Below are 20,681 nucleotides of genomic sequence, written 5' to 3' on the forward strand. Positions count from 1 at the left end.
CATGAAGCCACAGGCAACTGCACTCCTGAATGTAATACACAAAATCAGACAAAGGGCTTATCAATTATTTACCTTTCAATTTTTTTTTACTTTTAAAAACAGAAAATAATAATGAATCAAATTCAGGGTTCCTATAAGTTCACATCAAATAATCCACTTTGACATATTTTGGGGGGGGATATTACATATTTTGGGTTTTTGGCAAAAATGGCATAAAACATACAAAAATGTAAACATTAACTTTATATCGACAGACCTGAAGTAAATAAAAATAAATACATAATTTATGACTTATTTTATACTTTTACTAAGCTTGAGGGGAGCTGTAAAGATTAAAAAAATAAAAAATAAATATTGTATTGATTTTGAAAATGAAAAATATCAAAATGGCTGAAAAAGTTTAGACACCCCTGCTAAAAGTATCATCCCACGAAGTTGCCCTAAACTTCTCTCGTTAAAATGTGTCATTGAGTGATTCCTTGATCGGGAGTTTTTAAGATGGAACCATAAACACCTGAAGGGTGCCAGGTGGGATACATTGTTGAAGCTCCTCACCTGTGAGAGGCGCTCAGGCTGAGACCCCCCAGTTTTCCTGGCAGAGATCTGTCCGCGTTGCCCCCGTTGGGCGAGTACAGTCCGGCCGGGTTGTTGTACGTGGCGTGGCCCCCGGTGCCATTGCCGTACGGGTAACTGTGGCCGTTGTTGTGGTGGTTGTTGTTGTTGTTGGCGGCCATCTTGGAGTGGCCGTTGTTCGTGTGAGGGGGCGGTGGTGGCGGAGGCGGCGGCACCTGCGGCTCGGGCGTGTACGAGGACTTGCGGCTGTAGTTGGTGTAGCCGCTGGTGATTGGCCGGAATTTCTAAGAAGAAGAAAGAAATACTCCTTTTAATTCAGACAGGTTCATATTTTGAAGGTGAAATAAGACGTTTGTGAAGATGTTTCCATCCATTCGTAAAGAATGAACGCTTTAAAAACGTTTTGTTTGCTGCTGTAACACTTTGTATGAGCACACATTCAATGTAGACCAAACTTGTTTTAATTGAGGGCCACATCGCGATTATGGCTGCCCTCAGAGGGCCCTATGTAACAGTGAATACAGTATATATCAGGGGTCACCAACGCGGTGCCCGCGGGCACCAGGTAGCCCGTAAGGACCAGATGAGTAGCCCGCTGGCCTGTTCTAAAAATAGCTCAAATAGCAGCACTTACCAGTGAGCTGCCTCTATTTTTTAAATTGTATTTATTTACTAGCAAGCTGGTCTCGCTTTGCCCGACATTTTTAATTCTAAGAGAGACAAAACTCAAATAGAATTTGAAAATCCAAGGAAATATTATAAAGACTTGGTCTTCACTTGTTTAAATAAATGCATTATTTTTTTTTACTTTGCTTCCTATAACTTTCAGAAAGACAATTTTAGAGAAAAAATACAACCTTAAAAATGATTTTAGGATTTTTAAACACATATACCTTTTTACCTTTTAAATTCATTCTTCTTCTTTCCTGACAATTTAAATCAATGTTCAAGTACATTTATTTTTTTTATTGTAAAGAATAATAAATACATTTTAATTTAATTCTTCATTTTAGCTTCTGTTTTTTCGACAAAGAATATTTGTGAAACATTTCTTCAAACGTATTATTATTAAAATTCAAAAAAATTATTCTGGAAAATCTAGAAAATCTGTAGAATTAAATTTAAATCTTATTTCAAAGTCTTTTGAATTTCTTTTAAAATGTTTGTCCTGGAAAATCTAGAAGAAATAATGATTTGTCTTTGTTAGAAATATAGCTTGGTCCAATTTGTTATATATTCTAACAAAGTGCAGATTGGATTTTAACCTATTTAAAACATGTCATCAAAATTCTAAAATTAATCTTAATCAGGAAAAATTACTAGTGATGTTCCATAAATTATTTTTTGATTTTTTTCTAAAAGATTCAAATGAGCTAGTTTCTCTCTTCTTTTTTTCGGTTGAATTTTGAATTTTAAAGAGTCGAAATTGAAGATAAACTATGTTTCAAAATTTAATTGTCATTTTTTTTCGTGTTTTCTCCTCTTTTAAACCGTTCAATTAAGTGCAAATATCATAATTATTAATAATAACATAGAGTTAAAGGTAAATTAAGCAAATTGGCTATTTCTGCCAATTTATCTAAGTGTGTATCAAACTGGTAGCCCTTCACATTAATCAGTACCCAAGAAGTAGCTCTTGCTTTCAAAAAGGTTGGTGACCCCTGGTATATATGAATATAAACATTGTTCCACCATTTGCATAGGCAACTTATTTTGATTCATATATTTTGTACTAACAGATTAATGCTCTGAAATAGTAAGCAAATATTTATGTATTTATTTTTGATAACACCCCAAAAAAATGCTTAGAACTTCTGGTGGCATGATCAAACATGGAAGTTTATTAGTGCAATTGCATGCAGTGCATTTTACTGTCAAAATTGAAAGCACAAATACATTTAGCAAGGACGTGTAAAATAAAGTATTTCCAGCTTTGTGCAGGCTACATAGATAATAAGGCGGGCCACTTAATTGATGTAGATGGCCACATTTAATGACTTGGCAGGCCACATTTAAGGACGTAGTGGGTCATGTTAAACGACTTGGCAGGCCACTTTAAATGACTTGGCAGGCCAAATCAAATGATGTGACGGGCGACATTAAATGACGTGGCAGGCCACATTAAAAGATGTGGTGGGGCACTTAATTGACGTGGATGGCCACATTTAATGACTTGGCAGGCCACATTTAAGGACGTATTGGGTCACATTCAATGATATGGCAGGCCACATTAAATGTCGTGGCGGGCCACCTTAAATGATGTGGCAGGGCACTTAATTGATGTGGATGGCCACATTTAAGGACATAGTGGGTCATATTAAATGACTTGGCAGGCCCAATTAAATGATGTGGCGGGCCACCTTAAATTATGTGGGGGACACACATAATTAATGTAGATGGCCACATTTAATGACTTGGCAGGCCACATTTAAGGACGTAGTGGGTCATATTAAACGACTTGGCGGGCCACTTAACTGATGCAGATGGCCACATTTAATGACTTGGCAGGTCACATTTAAGGACGTAGTGGGTCATATTAAATGTCGTGGCAGGCCAAATCAAATGACTTGGCGGGCAACATTAAATGAAGTGGCAGGCCACCTTAAAAGATGTGGTGAGGCACTTAATTGATGTGGATGGCCACTTTTAGTGACTTGGCAGGTCACATTTAAGGACGTAGTGGGTCATATTAAATGTCGTGGCAGGCCAGTTTTAAATGACCCTGGCAGGCCAAATCAAATGATGTGGCGGGCGACATTAAATGATGTGGGGGGGACACTTAATTGATGTGGATGGCCACGTTTAATGATATGGCAGGCCACATTTAAGGACGTATTGGGTCACATTCAAGGACGTAGCAGGCCATGTTAAATGACATGGGGGGACACTTAATTGATGTAGATGGCCACGTTTAATGACATGGCAGGCCACATTTAAGGACGTATTGGGTCACATTCAATGACGTGGCAGGCCATGTTAAATGATGTGGCGGGCCACATTAAATGATGTGGGGGGGACACTTAATTGATGTAGATGGCCACATTTAAGGACATAGTGGGTCATATTAAATGACGTGGGGGGGACACTTAATTGATGTAGATGGCCACATTTAATGACTTGGCAGGTCACATTTAAGGACGTAGTGGATCATATTAAATGTCGTGGCAGGCCAATTCAAATGACTTGGCAGGCCAAATCAAATGATGTGGCGGGCGACATTAAATGAAGTGGCAGGCCACATTAAAAGATGTGATGGGGCACTTAATTGATGTGGATGGCCACTTTTAATATCTTGGCAGGCCACATTCAAGGACGTATTGGGTCACATTCAACGAAATGGCAGGCCACATTAATGATGTGGCGGGCGACCTTAAATGACGTGGCAGGGCACTTAATTGATGTGGATGGCCACATTTAATGACTTGGCAGGCCACATTTAAGGACGTAGTGGGTCATATTAAATGACTTGGCAGGCCCAATTAAATGATGTGGCGGGTCACCTTAAATGACGTGGGGGGGGGGGGGGGAACACTTAATTGATGTAGATGGCCACATTTAATGACTTGGCACGCCACATTTAAGGACGTAGTGGGTCATATTTAATGACTTGGCGGGCCACTTAATTGATGTAGATGGCCACGTTTAATGACTTGGCAGGTCACATTTAAGGACGTAGTGGGTCATATTAAATGGCTTGGCAGGCCACTTTCAATGACTTGGCAGGCCAAATCAAATGATGTGGCAGGCCACATTAAAAGATGTGGTGGGACACTTAATTGATGTGGATGGCCACATTCAATGCCGTGGCAGGCCACAATAAATGATGTAGCGGGCGACCTTAAATGATGTGACAGGGCACTTAATTGATGTGGATGGCCACATTTAATGACTTGGCAGGCTACATTTAAGGATGTAGTGGGTCATATTAAATGACTTGGCAAGCCCAATTAAATGACTTGGCAGGCCCAATTAAATGATGTGGCGGGTCACCTTAAATGACGTGGGGGGAGGCACTTAATTGATGTAGATGTAGATGTAGATGACTTGGCAGGCCACTTTAAGGACGTAGTGGGTCGTATTAAAATGACTTGGCGGGCTATCAAAAAATGAAGTGGTGGTCCACCTTAAAAAAATCTGGCGGGCTACAGTCAATGACTTGGCGGGCCATTTTAAATGATGTGGCAGGCCCATTTAAATGATGTGATGGGCCACCTTAAATGAAGTGGCGGGCCACATTTAATGATGTGGCAGGCCACATTAAATGACTTGGCGTGATGTGATTAAATGATGCGTTGAGCAACATTAAATGACTCGGCGGGCCACATTAGAGGAAGTGGCAAGCCACACTTAATGACTTGGCGGGCCACAATAAATTATGTGGTAGGTCACATTAAATCACTTGGCGGGCTATCAATAAATGACGTGGCGAGCCACAGTGAATTACTTGGCGGGCCACTTTAAATGATATGCCGGGTCACATTTAATGAAGTGGCAGCCCGTTTTAATGACGAATTGACGGGCCAGAGCTGGCCCCTTGGCCTTGTGTTTGACATCTTTGATGTAGACATTGATGCACCTTGTACATATTCTTACTCTGCTGGAGCACATTGAAGGAATGCAGCACACTAATGCAGCACAGATGCACACACACATACACACACACACACACACCCACACACACACACACACACACACACACACACACACACACACACACACACACACACACACACAATGCACACGCAATGACAAGTGATTATTTGAAGGCTTAAATGTTTCATTTTATGAGATTTTTCATTTTTTATTAAGTCTAAAAGGTACACCATGTAAACACTTTGATAGTACTTTTAGTAATATTTACTGTTTAGGGTGTAACAGTCTTTAGACACCTTATAATTTGATTACGATTCAATTCTAAATGGATTATTGCTACATCTTCATTGTATGTATATGTACTGTATATGTATATGTTAATGTACTGTGTATATATGTATATATATATATCCATCCATCCATCCATTTTCTACCGCTTGTCCCTATATATATATATACATATATATATATATATATTTATATATATATATATATATATATATATATATATATATATATATATATATATATATATATATATATATATATATATATATATATATATATACGTATGTGAGCTACATGCTAACATTACATTTTAACATCATACTAGCTTAGCAACACTAGCATAGCTATTTGAGCTAAATGCTAACATGTCATTTTAACATAATAATAGGTTAGCAACACTAGCATAGCTATGTGAGCTAAATGCTAACATGACATTTTAACATAATACTAGCTTAGCAACACTAGCATACCTATCTGAGCTAAATGCTAACATGACATTTTGACATAATACTAGGTTAGCAACACTAGCATAGCTATGTGAGTTACATGTTAACATGACATTTTAACATAATAGTAGGTTAGCAACACTCGCACAGCTATGTGAGCTACATGCTAACATGACATTTTAACATAATACTAGGTTAGCAACACTAGCACAGTTATGTGAGTTACATACTAACATGACATTTTAAAATACTAGGTTGGCAACACGAGCATAGCTATTTGAGCTGAATGCTAACATGACATTTTAACATCATGCTAGGTTAGCAGCACTAGCATAGCTATGCGAGTTACATGCTAATATGACATTTTAACATAATACTAGGTTAGCAACACTAGCATAGCTATGTGAGCAACATGCTAACATTATATTTTAACATCATACTAGCTTAGCAACACCAGCATAGCTATTTGAGCTAAATGCTAACATGACATTTTAACATAATACTAGGTTAGCAACACTAGCATAGTTATGTGAGTTGTATACTAACATGACCTTTTAACATAATACTAGGTTCGCAACACGAACATAGCTATTTGAGCTAAATGCTAACATGACATTTTAACATCATGCTAGGTTAGCAACACTAGCACAGCTATGTGAGCTACATGCTAACATGACATTTTAACATCATGCTAGGTTAGCAACACTAGCACAGCTATGTGAGTTACATGCTAACATGACATTATAACATAATACTAGGTTAGCAACACTAGCACAGCTATGTGAGCTACATGCTAACGCGACATTTTAACATATTAGGTTCGCAACATTAGCATAGCTATTTGAGCTAAATGCTAACCTGACATTTTAACATCATGCTAGGTTAGCAGCACTAGCATAGCTATGTGAGTTACATGCTAACATTATATTTTAACATAATACTAGGTTAGCAACACTAGCACAGCTATGTGAGCTACATGCTAACATGACATTTTAACATATTAAGTTAGCAACACTAGCACAGCTATGTGAGCTACATGCTAACATGACATTTTAACATAATACTAGGTTAGCAACACTAGCACAGCTATGTGAGTTACATGCTAACATGACCTTTTAACATAATACTAGGTTAGCAACACTAGCATACCTTTCTGAGCTAAATGCTAACATGACATTTTGACATAAGACTAGGTTAGCAACACTAGCATAGTTACTATGTGAGCTACATGCTAACATGCCATTTTAACATAATGCTAGTGTGTTGTTTTTCTTTCGAAGGTGAAGCAACATGATAGATTTGTATCACGTTTGATGTTTACAAACAAACATTACTGTGACAACATGTAGAAAGTATCTTATACCGGACCTTTTATCAAATTTATGGACAGAATTATTTGGCCTCTGACCTATTCTAAAATCTTGTGCGAAAGTCTTCCCAGAAAACAAGCAGGTGTTGGACAGTAGCTTCACAATGTCTTCACTTTTTCACTTCCTGTACTTGTCTTGTTACATTTCTTGAGGAGCAAAGACATAAATTAAGCAAAAACTACATTAAAAAAAAAAAGAAAAAGATGATTCTTCCTAAGGCGTGCGCGTGCTGCAGCTGGAATTTTTTACAGTTTCTCCAGCTGGGTCATCTCAACACATGTCATCCTGTCTTCAGCACTAGCTAAACCAGACCACACACACACACACACACACACACACACACGCACACACACACACGCACACACACGCACACACACGCACACATTCTTGTATTTGTTGCCTTCAAGAGACCTCCGAATAATGCCTACCTCTTTAGGACCAGCCTTTTTTAGATATATAAAGATGTGTATTTACAGCATTAATAATATATACATACTATGCAAACATAAAAAAGCTTGTTGTGAAAAATTAGTTGGAATTTCACAAGAAAAACCTAGAATTTTGGCAGTATTATAATAGAAGTCGTCATTTTACTCAACGCAAGTCAAAATTTTACAAGAAAAACTGAAAATTTGTGCAATATTATGATAAAAGTTGGAATTGTACTCAATAACAGTTGCACTTTTACAAGAAAAGCTTAAAATTTTGGCAATTCTATGAAAATGGTAATTTTACTTGACAAAAGTCACAATTTTATAAGAAAACTTAAATAAATTGGCAATATTATAATAATAATAACCTGAATTTTACTTGGCAAAATTATGACAAAAGTCATAATTGTACCTAAAAAAGGTCACTATTTTACAGGAACAACAAAAAAATTGGCAATATTGTGATAAAAGTCAGAATTTTACATAATGACAAATGTCACCATTTTGCATTAAAAAGTAATACATTAACATAAAAAGTAAACATTTTACGAGAAAATATTATAGAATATGAGAAATTGTTCCCAATCTTATAAGAAAAAAGTCGACACATTGTGAGAAAGACTGCTTTTAGTTATTTTATTTAAAAATGTTTGTTGGTAATTGGTTTTTAATCTTCATTATTTATTTCAAATGATCAGAGTATGTCTCTATATACATATTTATTTATTTATTTTTAATTAATTGTGGCCAAAGGGGGCACATTTCAATTCATTACACACACTTGTCATTACATATGTTGGCCAGAGGGGGAGCACTTCACATTTTTACTAGGGCTGCAACAACTAATCAATTAAATAGATTAAAATCGATTATAAAAATATTTGGCGATTAATTTAGTCATCGATTCGTTGGATCTATGCTATGCGCATGCACAGAGGCAAAAATTTTTTAATTTTTAATTTTTAAATAAACCTTTATTTATAAACTGCAACATTTACAAACAGCTGAGAAACAATAATCAAAATAAGTATGGTGCCAGTATGCTGTTTTTTTTAAAATAGAATACTGGAAAGGATAGAAATGTAGTTTGTCTCTTTTATCCGATGATTAATCGAAGTAATAATCGACAGATTAATCGATTATCAAATTAGTTGTTAGTTGCAGCCCTAATTTTTACACACACTTGTTATTACATATGTTGACCAGAGGGGGAGCACTTTTAAAAGCAACAAACAGTCAATTTGAAGAATCCCTCCTTTTTGGCACCACTCTCATTTTGATAGATTTCACCACCAGGTGTGCAAATGAGATCTCTTTTTTTTGTTTTTTGTAATGTGCTTAAGGCCCGATGACAAAGGAGTCACGGACCACAGATGGCCCCTGTGCCGCACTTTGGGCAACCCAGCTGTAGAAGCTAACTGTTAATGGCCACTATAGTTTTAGTACCGTAGTGTATTTGTTCATCCTATGGTCCTTCTTTAGCTGCCGTCTTGTTTTATGACATATTGCTGCCTTTGCACCTGTCAATGTTTACCTTTGTATGCACATTAAATCAACAAAACGTCCTGACTTTGGAGCAATGTTCACGGACTCCAGTATTTGTCTCTCTATTAGATGCAATGGTTTTTCCATATTGGGACCATGATTTCGGTCCTAACTTGTTCACCGGTCCTCATATGGAAGGTACTTTTCTTTGTTGATGTCTCAAGAAGGGTAGCGATACAAGAACACACACACACACACACACACACACACACACACACACACACACACACACACACACACACACACACACACACACACACACACACACACACACACACACACACACGAACACAGACATAATCGGGCCTTTTCTGGAAGCCCGGGCTCCTATGCACTTTTTATGTTGGCCTCACGTTCGGTTCCAGACTGAGACATCTTTGAACAATAGACCCCCCTCCCCCCCCCCACCCCCCAGCCTAAAGATCACATCCTGGCCAAGGACTTGAATATCACATCCTGGCCAAGAAGACCAACTTGAAGATCAGCGAGCATCAAAGTAAAACGTCGTCATTAAATATGTGGTAATCATGTTTGATCAAGTCTCGTCCTCATCGCACAGCTGGGCTTTTACACTGAAAGGGTCTTTGTGTGTCGCCCCCTTAAGGTCACAACTGATTAGCACGCAAAATCAATAGGGTTCTTCTTTGCACTGTTCAGATCAGACGCACCAACATATCGATACAAAAACAATCAATAGGGTCCTTGTTTTGACAGGTTTGGATAATGATTGAAGATTATACACAAAATAAGAATATTAGTCACAAGTCTTCCGTTCTTAATTGTTTGAAAAAAACAATGAAGTTGTGAACCAGTCGTTAAAACATAATGCACATATGAGTGAAGTTGCCTCTATTTTAATTCAAATATCAAATTACTATTTCACTTCACTATTTGTGATACATTTGTGCTGCAGATTGTTTTGTCGAAATATAGTTTTTATGTTTATTATCATTTTTATGTTGACTACTATACATTTTGTTAACATTTTATAGTCTTTGGTGTTAACGTTTTATAGTTCTTATATTAACATTTTATACTTTTTTACATTAACATTTTATAGTGTTTACCTTAACTATTACAGTTATTGTGTTATTAACTATTATAGTTATTATGTTATTAACAATTAAAGATTTTATGTTAACATTTTGTAGTTTTTATGCTATTAATATTTTATAGTTTTACCGTTCTTAACTGTTATAGTTATGTTAACTATTCAAGTTTTTATGTTAACGTTTTATATTTTGTAACGTTAACATTTTAAATGTTATATTAATATATATTTTAAAGTTTATAACGTTTTTCATGTTTCATAGATTTTATGTTATAGTTTTTGGTATTAACGTTTCATAGTTATTATATTAACATTTTATAGTTTTTTATATTAACATTTTATAGTTATTATGTTAACATTTTATAGTTTTTCGTGTTATTAGCGTTTTATAGTTTTTACCTTAACTATTATAGTTATGTTATTAATAATTAAAGATTTTATCAACATTTTGTAGTTTTTATGCTATTAACATTTTATAGTTTTTAAGTTGATAACATAATTATAACAGTTAATAACAATTAAAGTTTGTATGTTAATGTTTTAGTTTTTATGTTATTAAATTTTTTACACTTTATAACGTTTTTAATGTTTCATAGTTTTTATGCTAGTAACGTTTTAAAGTTAACTATTATAGTGTTAGAGTTTTTATGTTAACTATTATAATTTTTATGTTAACTACTATAATTTTTATGTTAACATTTTATAGTTTTTGTGTTATTAACGTTTTATAGTTTTTACGTTAACTATTATAGTTATGTTATTAACAATTAAAGATTTTATGTTATCAACATTTTGTAATTTTTATGCTATTAACATTTTATAGTTTTTACGTTACTGTTATAGTTATACTATACTATTAAAGTTTTTATATTAACGTTTTAGTTTTTATGTTACATTTTTTACAGATTAAAACGTATTTAATGTTTCATAGTTTTAGTTTTTATATTATTAACTATAATAATTTGTATGTTATTACCTATTATAGTTTTTACATTCTTAACTATTATAGCTTTTATGTTATTAACGTGTTATTATTCATTACTAGTCTCATAGTATGAAAACTAGACGAAAAAAATGTTGCAGCACAAAAGTAGCACAAACAAATGTGACAACTTTGGGAGATTTTGACATGGTTGGGTTGATGTTTATAAATAATAATGTGCTAATAATAAATAAATCATAATTAATGTTTGTTGTTTTTTCACGTTGTGTTTTACTTTTGTAGCTGTATGTAGAAATGACACCGCTGAAGTGGCAGCTTGTTGCATCAGCTTTGTGCTCTTTTAATGTCTTTTGTGTCCTTTGTGTTCAACATAATTCTCTTTTGTTTTCATGTGTTTTTACTTTATTATTGTGGACTTCTTGTATCTGCACTGCAACCACATCGTTTCCCCTTGTGGGATTAGTTAAATCCATCCGATCCTAATTACACTATAAACTCAAAACTAAAAAACTCAAAACCAGTGACGTTGGCACATTGTGTAAATGGTAAATAAAAACAGAATGCAATGATTTGCAAATCCTTTTCAACTTATATTCAATTGAATAGACTGCAAAGACAAGTTACTTAACTTTATTTTTTGCAAATATTAGCTCATTTGGAATTTGATGCCTGCAACATGTTTCAAAAAAGCTGGCACAAGTGGCAAAAAAAAGACTGAGAAAGTTGAAGAATGCTCATCGAACACTTATTTGGAACATCCCACAGGTGAACAGGCTGATTGGGAACAGGTGGGTGCCATGATTGGGTAAAAAATACTGAGTCATTCACAAACAAGGATGGGGCGAGGTTCACCACTTTGTGAACAAATGCGTGAGCAAATTATTTAAGAACAACATTTCTCAACCAGCTATTGCAAAGAATTTAGGGATTTCACCATCTACGGTCCGTAATATCATCAAAAGGTTCAGAGAATCTGGAGAAGTCACTGCACGTAAGCGATGATATTAAGGACCTTCGATCCCTCATCAAAAACCGACATCACTGTGTAAAGGATATCACCACATGGGCTCAGGAACACTTCAGAAAACCACTGTCAGTAACTACAGTTTGTCGCTATATCTGTAAGTGCAAGTTAAAACTCTACTATGCAAAGCGCAAGCCATTTATCAACAACACCCAGAAACGCCGCCGGCTTCGCTGGGCTTGAGCTCATCTAAGATGGACTGATGCAAAGTGGAAAAGTGTTTTGTGGTCTGACGAGTCCACATTTCAAATTGTCTTTGGAAACTGTGGACGTCGTGTCCTCTGGAACAAAGAGGAAAAGAACCATCCGGACTATTATAGGCACAAAGTTCAAAAGCCAGCATCTGTGATGGTATGGGGGTGTATTAGTGCCCAAGGCATGGGTAACTTACACATCTGTGAAGGCACCATTAATGCTGAAAGATACATACAGGTTTTGGTGCAACATATGTTGCCATCCAAGCAACGTTATCACGGACGCCCCTGCTTATTTCAGCAAGACAATGCCAAGCCACGTGTTACAACAGCGTGGCTTTGTAGTAAAAGAGTGCGGGTACTAGACTGGCCTGCCTGTAGTCCAGACCTGTCTCCCATTGAAAATGTGTGGCGCATTATGAAGCCTAAAATACCACAACGGAGACCCCGGACTGTTGAACAACTTAAGCAAGAATGGGAAAGAATTCCACCTGAAAAGCTTCAAAAATGGTTCTCCTCAGTTCCTGAGACTCTATAATCCCTGACCTCCATCATGTTTGTGCGCCAGACGCCATTATGTTCCAACCCTCCTTACGGGCTGTCACCTCGTCTCCAGCCCGTCTGTCTCTCCTCTCTGCCAGGATCCCCGGGGTCCCGCCCAGGGAGCCATGAAGGGCTGGTTTGTGTTTGCTTAGTGGTGCACAGCTTCATTTCCAAGGTCTGCAGGGATTAGGAACCCCTCGCGGGAGGTTGAGGAGAAATAGGTGTGTGTGTGTGTGTGTTTTTGTGTGTGTGTGTGTGTGTGTGTGTGTGTGTGTGTGTGTGTGTGTGTGTGTGTGTGTGTGTGTGTGTGTGTGTGTGTGTGTGTGTGTGTGTGTGTGTGTGTGTGTGTGTGTGTGTGTGTGTGAGAGTACATGTGTTACTGGGAGTGTTTGTGTGTCAGGCCAGGCAAGGTAAAACCATGCTGGGGTCTCTTTTAAAAAAAACATATGACTTCAATTTGCCCCCCAACATGTTTTTTTTACCTCCGCAGACGCCAAAACTTCTAAGGCCAAATGTCCAAAGTACGACCCGCAGCACATTCGTTAGCATTATAATGATAGCATGCTGGCTTTTTTTTTGCTAATTTTGCAGGTATACACCTCAGTGTCATATAATTTACTTTGCAAATGATACTTGTTACCATGCTAACGTTAGTACTAATTTTCAGTGAATGTATAGGATAGGCAAATATAAGCTTTGGCTTCAGCCTATTCCTTTTTCGGTCATTCTTTTTCTTTTCTTTTCTTTTTGTGTGTAAATGTGTTTGATTGTTATATATGTCTATTCTGTAATGTTAAACTGGTCACACAAAGTGGTTGATGGTTGATTATATAACCGAAATTCATTCATTCATGCTAGATTTTATTTTATTTTTTTTAGCAAATTTTGTAAGTATACTCCTCAGTCATATTTTGCAACCTGATGCACGCTAACGCTTGCATGTTCACATTTTAAACCATTTTTTTTAGGTACACACCTCATACTAATACATTTTGCTACTTTCAGGCATGTTACAGTTCGCATTTTAATGTTAGCATGCTAGCGTTTTTAGCTAATTTTGCAGGTATACACCTCAGTGTCTTATATTTTGCAAACTGTAAGCATGCTATTGTTAACATGTCAGCTTGCTATCGTTATAATGTTAGCCTATTGTTTTATCTAATTTTGCAGGTACCGTACTTTTCGGAGCATAAGTCGCTCCGGAGTAGGGATGTCCGATAATGGCTTTTTGCCGATATCCGATATTTCGATATTGTCCAACTCTTTAATTACAGATACCGATATCAACCGATATATACAGTCGTGGAATTAACAGATTATTATGCCTAATTTGGACAACCAGGTATGGTGAAGATAAGGTACTTTTAAAAAAAATGTATACAATAAAATAAGATAAATAAATTAAAAACATTTTCTTGAACAAAAAAAAGTAAAACAATATAAAAACAGTTACATAGAAACTAGTAATTGATGAAAATTAGTCAAATTAACTGTTAAAGGTTAGTACTATTAGTGGACCAGCAGCATGCACAATCATGTGTGCTTACGGACTGTATCCCTTGCAGACTGTATTAATATATATTGATATATAATGTAGGAACCAGAATATTAATAACAGAAAGAAACAACCCTTTTGTGTGAATGAGTGTAAATGGGGGAGGGAGGTTTTTTGGGTTGGTACACTAATTGTAAGTGTATCTTGTGTTTTTTATGTTTATTTAAAAAAAATTTAAAAAATAAATAAATAAACCGATACCGATAATTAAAAAAACTATACCGATAATTTCTAAGATGGACTGATGCAAAGTGTAAAAGTGTTCTGTGGTCTGACGAGTCCACATTTCAAATTGTTTTTGGAAACTGTGGACGTCGTGTCCTCCGGAACAAAGAGGAAAAGAACCATTCGGACTGTTATAGGCACAAAGTTGAAAAGCCAGCATCTGTGATGGTATGGGGGTGTATTAGTGCCCAAGGCATGGGTAACTTACACATCTGTGAAGGCACCATTAATGCTGAAAGGTACATACAGTTTTTGGAGCAACATATGTTGCCATCCAAGCAACGTTACCATGGACGCCCCTGCTTATTTCAGCAAGACAAACCATGTTTACAAGTATCATTCGTCAAGTGTCAAAATATTTGACACTAAGGTGTATACCTGCAAAATTAGCACAAAAAAAAGCTAGCATGCTAATATTAGAATGCTAACAATCAAAACGTAAACAGAGGGGGGGTGGGTCACCCACATCTGCGGTCCTCTCCAAGGTTTCTCAGTCATTCACATAGACTGGGTTGTGAGTTTTTCCTTGCCCTTATGTGGGCTCTGAACCGAGGATGTCGTTGTGGCTTGTGCAGCCCTTTGAGACACTTGTGATTTAGGACTATATAAATAAACATTGATTGATTGATGATTGAATTTAGCTACAGGCCGCACTTTGGACACCGATGATATTAAAAGTTGGACTTGGGGGAAAAACCGGGTTACTTCCGAACTCCAGCTGACAGATGTCCCGTTTCAGCATCGCAGTCGGGATTATGCGCTCGGACCCGAGGAGTGTTGTGCTAAACAAGATAAGGTTACTATGGAGGGAATGTGCTAAGATAAGATATTGTCGGGATTAAACATTTATAGTCTTGGCTAAAAGCGGGAGTAAATCTTCCTGCTTTGTAGCGGGTTGGAATCCAGGTCTGGAATGTTCCTTGGATTGCTGTGCAGGACTTCTCCCATCATTATTATTCTCATTTTGTAGATGGGGTTGCATGGTCTGGGTTCTGGAGAATCTGGGACTGAGCCAGCGAATTTAAGCGGAGTTAATGAGGTGAGGAGACAGAAAGATGAATGGATGAAGTTCCAGGTTTAGTTGGCATGAGTCACAACCTTCTCCTCACGTCTAAATGAACATGGACAGAAAGCTTCTTTGTACCGCGGTCCAAAAACAAGAATCTGGCATTAATCCTTGACAACAAGGAGCTGATATAAATCTCCTGGACATGGCCGCCCCCCCTGCTGAGAGCGCCCACACTGGCGGCCATTTTTGGCGGGATTAGGGGGCAAACAAAGTGGTGAAGGTTCCTGTCAGCTTCCTGTCAACACGTTCTGGCAACACCACGTAACCCTGAGGAGATTATTTGCGTTCTTCTCCGCCCCTTTTGGGTAACTTTGCTTCATCTTTACAAAACCGTAATAGTGCCAACATGTTTGCTTTGGTATGTACAAACCCCAAAACCAGTGAAGTTGGCAGGTTGTGTAAATGTTAAAAACAGAATACAATGATTAACAAATCCTTTTCAACTTATATTCAATTGAATAGACTGCAAAGACAAGATATTTAACGTTTGAGCTGGTAAACTTTGTTATTTTTGGCAAATATTAGCTCATTTGGAATTTGATGCCCGCAGCATGTTTCAAAAAAGCTGGCACAAGTGGCAAAAAAGACTGAGAAAGTTGAGGAATGCTCATCAAACACTTGTTAAGAGGCTAATTGGGAACAGGTGGGTGCCATGAAATGCTCAGTCATTCACAAACAAGGATGGGGCGAGGGTCACCACTTTGTGAACAAATGCGTGAGCAAATTGTCCAACAGTTTAAGAACAACATTTCTCAACGAGCTACTGCAAGGAATTTAGGGATGTCACCATCTAAGGTCTGTAATATCATCAAAAGGTTCATAGACATACTTGCCAACCCTCCCGATTTTCTCGGGAGACTCCCGAATTTCAGTGCTCCTCCCGAAAATCTCCCAGGGCAACCATTCTCCCGAATTTCTCCCGATTTCCACCCGGACAACAATATTGGGGGCGTGCCTTAAAGACACTGTCTTTAGCATCCTCTACAACTTGTCGTCACGTTCGCTTTTCCTACATTCAAACAGCAGTATATGTAATTTTTACACACACATGAGTGACTGCAAGGCATACTTGGTCAACAGCCATACAGGTCACACTGAGGGTGACCGTATAAACAACTTTAACACTGTTACAAATATGCGCCACACTGTGAACCCACACCAAACCAAAATGACAAACACATTTCGGGAGAACCTCCGCACCGTAACACAACATAAACACAACAGAACAAATACCCAGAATCCCTTGCAGCACTAACTCTTCCGGGACGCTACAATATACACCCCCCCCCCCCATCCCAACCCCCCAGCCCCCCATCTCCCGAATTCGGAGGTCTCAAGGTTGGCAAGTATGTTCATAGAATCTGGAGAAATCACTGCACATAAGCGATGATATTACGGATCTTCGCTCCCTCATGTGGTACTGCATCAAAAAGCGACATCAGTGTGTAAAGGATATCACCACATGGGCTCAGGAACACTTCAGAAAACCACTGTCAGTGACTACAGTTTGTCGCTACATCTGTAAGTGCAAGTTAAAAGTCTACTCTCCAAAGAGAAAGCCATTTATCAACAACACCCAGAAACGCCGCCGGCTTCGCTGGGCCCGAGCTCATCTAAGATGGACTGATGCAAAGTGGAAAAGTGTTCTGTGGTCTGACGAGTCCACGTTTCAAATTGTTTTTGGAAACTGTGGACGTCGTGTCCTCCGGGCAACGTCTTTTTCATTGACCTGTTCAAGGCTCCAATAACTTCACATCAAATAATCCACTTTAAAAATCCTTTTGGAGAAAATATTGCATATTTTGTGTTTTTGACATAAAAAACAATATTTGTAAAAAAACTAACAAAAAAAAACAGCGTAAAACAAACAAATAAAATTAAAAAACTTTGTATTGATATATGCATATGCATCCAGAAATCATTTACAGTGCTTTACTTTTTCCCTATTTCGTTATGTTACAGTCTTATAAATTCATTGTGTTCTCAAAATTCTACACACAATAGCCCATAATGACAATATCATTTTTTTATTTTTTTTTACAAAATTATAAAAACTAAAAAAATCACAAGTATTCACAGCATTTACTTAATACTTTGTTGATGTATCTTTGGCAACAATTACAGCCTCAAATATTTTTTAATAAGACGCCACAAGCTTGGCACACCTATCATTGGGCAGTTTCGCCCATTCCTCGTTGCAGCACCTCTCAAGCTCCATCTGGCTGGATGAGAAACGTTGGTTTTCATCCAGTATGTCTCGATACATTGCTGCATTCATCTTTCCATCTATCCTGACTAGTCTCCCAGTTCCTGCGGGTGAAAAACAACCCCACAGCATGATGCTGCCACTACCATGCTTCACTGTAGGGATGGTATTGGCCTGTTTCCTCCAAACATGACGCCTGGCATTCACGCCAAAGAGTTCTATCTTTGTCTTATCAGACCAGATAATTTTTACTAAGAAATGGATTCCATCTGGCCACCCTACCATATAGGCCTGATTTGTGGTTTGCTGCAGAGGTTCTCCAGAACGTTTCGCATTGTCATTGTGGGGTATTGTGTGTAGAATTTTGACGACAACATTAATTTATTCCATTTTAGAAGACTGTAACATAACAAAATGTGGAAACAGGCAAGTGCTGTGAATACTTTCCTGATGCACTGTAGACCTGAAGCCGCATGTGTGCGGCCCTCAGTGGAACACCTTTGGACACCCCTGAACTAGTCCATTGCGTGGGAAGTTGGGGGTAAGATTTTGAAAGTCATCATGATTGTTTAAGCATTTTATTCATTTTTAAGTTCGCAAATTAAGACAAAAACAATAAAGAATTGCTTTCAATAGAAGAAAACGTAATCATTCATTTCCTTTAGACCAGAGCTTGGCAAATATTTTGACTCGGGGGCCATATTGAGAGAAAAAAATGTGTCTGGGGGGCCAATGTATAAATTATATGTAAACATTTAGCTGTAAAAATCTGCTGTAAAGTATGTGTGTTTGGGTCACTTTTTTTCAGGAACACTAATACCAAAAGTCACAATGTCCGATAGAGTCCTAAAAAAGTTATGACAGACCACCTCAAAGAAACAGAATTGAATTTTACAGTTTTTTTACTGAATGGGACACCCAAAATGTACATTAAAATAAAGAAAGTGGGATTTACAATATTAACTATGAAAAATAAAACACTGAATATTAACAATAGTAACAATTAGCTGACCCGTCTCCGCTCGGGATGGTCTCCTGCTGGCCCCACCATGGACTGGACTCTCACTATTATGTTAGATCCACTATAGACTGGACTTTCACAATATTATGCTAGACCCACTCGACGTCAATTGCATCCGGTCTCCCCTAGAGGGGGGTGGAGGGGGGGGGGAGACCCACATCTGCGCTCCTCTCCAAGGTTTCTCATAGTCATTCATATTGACATCCCACTGGGTTGTGAGTTTTTCCTTGCCCTTATGTGGGCTCCGAACCGAGGATGTCGTTGTGGCTTGTGCAGCCCTTTGAGACACTTGTGATTTATGGCTATATAAATAAACATTGATTGATTGATTGACATTGAACAACCTATGAACGTTGCTCCTCTTTTACTTCTCAGACCAAGCAAAACACAACAAAAATGTAAAAAAAACCAGCAAAATATGAATGCAAAGTGTAAAACACCTACAATTATCACGTAAAAATCTGCTTCCGCATATGTTTCTGAGAAACGCGTTTGGGGCTGGCTGCACCGAAAACAAACCCCGCCCACTCTACTTTGTTCCTCGTCTGAGCTGCTGTGACGTAGATTACCGTCCACACGACACCTCCGCTCCAAACAGGCTAACCTCCTCCAACCTCCAAGGACAAAGCTACGAACTATGGGAGACTGGGCTTTCTGCTCCGCTGCTCCCAGTCTGTGGAACGCTCTCCCTGACCACCTGAGGGCACCTCAGACTGTGGATGCTTTTAAAAAAGGCTTAAAAACCCATCTTTTTAAAAAAAGCCTTTTTATAGATTTTCATAGATATGCATGCTGGTTTTAGCTATTGGGCTGTTTCTAGTTTTATATTTTATTTATTTTTATTATCTTTTATTATTATTATTATTATTATTAGAATTATTTTTTTTACACTGTGGCACTTTGTGGTTGTTTGCTCAACGTAAAGTACTTTTTACAAATAAAATCTATTATTATTATTATTATTATTATTATAATAACTCATAACACCCAAAAGCGCAGATTTCGACTATTGAAATACTTTCTATAGTTCAAGACTTACGGTCATTTAAAACCAGCACTGAAGGATTTACACAACTCCCGTTGCCTCAACAGAGCAAAAAACATCACCAAGGACAGAACACACCCTGGCTTCCACCTGTTCGACCTGCTACCATCGGGCAGGCGCTACAGGTGCATCAGAGCCAGAACAAACAGGCTCTGAGACAGCTTCTTTCCCAGAGCTGTCACCATCTTGAACTCTAACATATAATAAATAATTCACCCCTCTACAATATCCTACCCTAATACCCTACTGTGCAATATTACCCTTCGAGTGCAATACATCCGACACTGATTGTTATCACTCCGGTACTCTTGTCGTGTTCTGTATATTGTACAGTATTTTGTATAATGTTTTGTATATTGTACAGGATTACTTATTATTTTTTATTGGATAGTAGTCTATTTATTTAAATTCTTAGTTTTATCTTTATTACTTCTTGTGTAATTTATTTATGTCCCATATTTGTTCCCACTACCGCACCTTAAATTGGAGTCCTTAATCTTGTTATATGCAAATATAATGACAATAAAGTCCATTCTATTGTATTCTATTCTATTCTATT

At 37.5% G+C, this 20,681-nt stretch overlaps 1 protein-coding gene across 2 annotated transcripts in view; it reads right to left on the reverse strand.

Annotated features, from left to right (window-relative positions):
- pdlim4 (PDZ and LIM domain 4) overlaps positions 1-20,681 on the reverse strand; it is a 120,820-nt gene that overhangs the window by 23,551 nt on the left and 76,588 nt on the right. For both annotated transcript variants that reach the window (XM_062070102.1, XM_062070101.1), the window contains exon 4: positions 556-857. In XM_062070102.1, the coding sequence (XP_061926086.1) occupies positions 556-857 (302 nt within the window). The remainder of the gene's footprint in view (positions 1-555; positions 858-20,681) is intronic.

This window comes from Entelurus aequoreus, linkage group LG14 (genome assembly GCF_033978785.1).
Source record: "Entelurus aequoreus isolate RoL-2023_Sb linkage group LG14, RoL_Eaeq_v1.1, whole genome shotgun sequence".
In the NCBI taxonomy this organism is placed as follows: Eukaryota; Metazoa; Chordata; class Actinopteri; order Syngnathiformes; family Syngnathidae; genus Entelurus; species Entelurus aequoreus.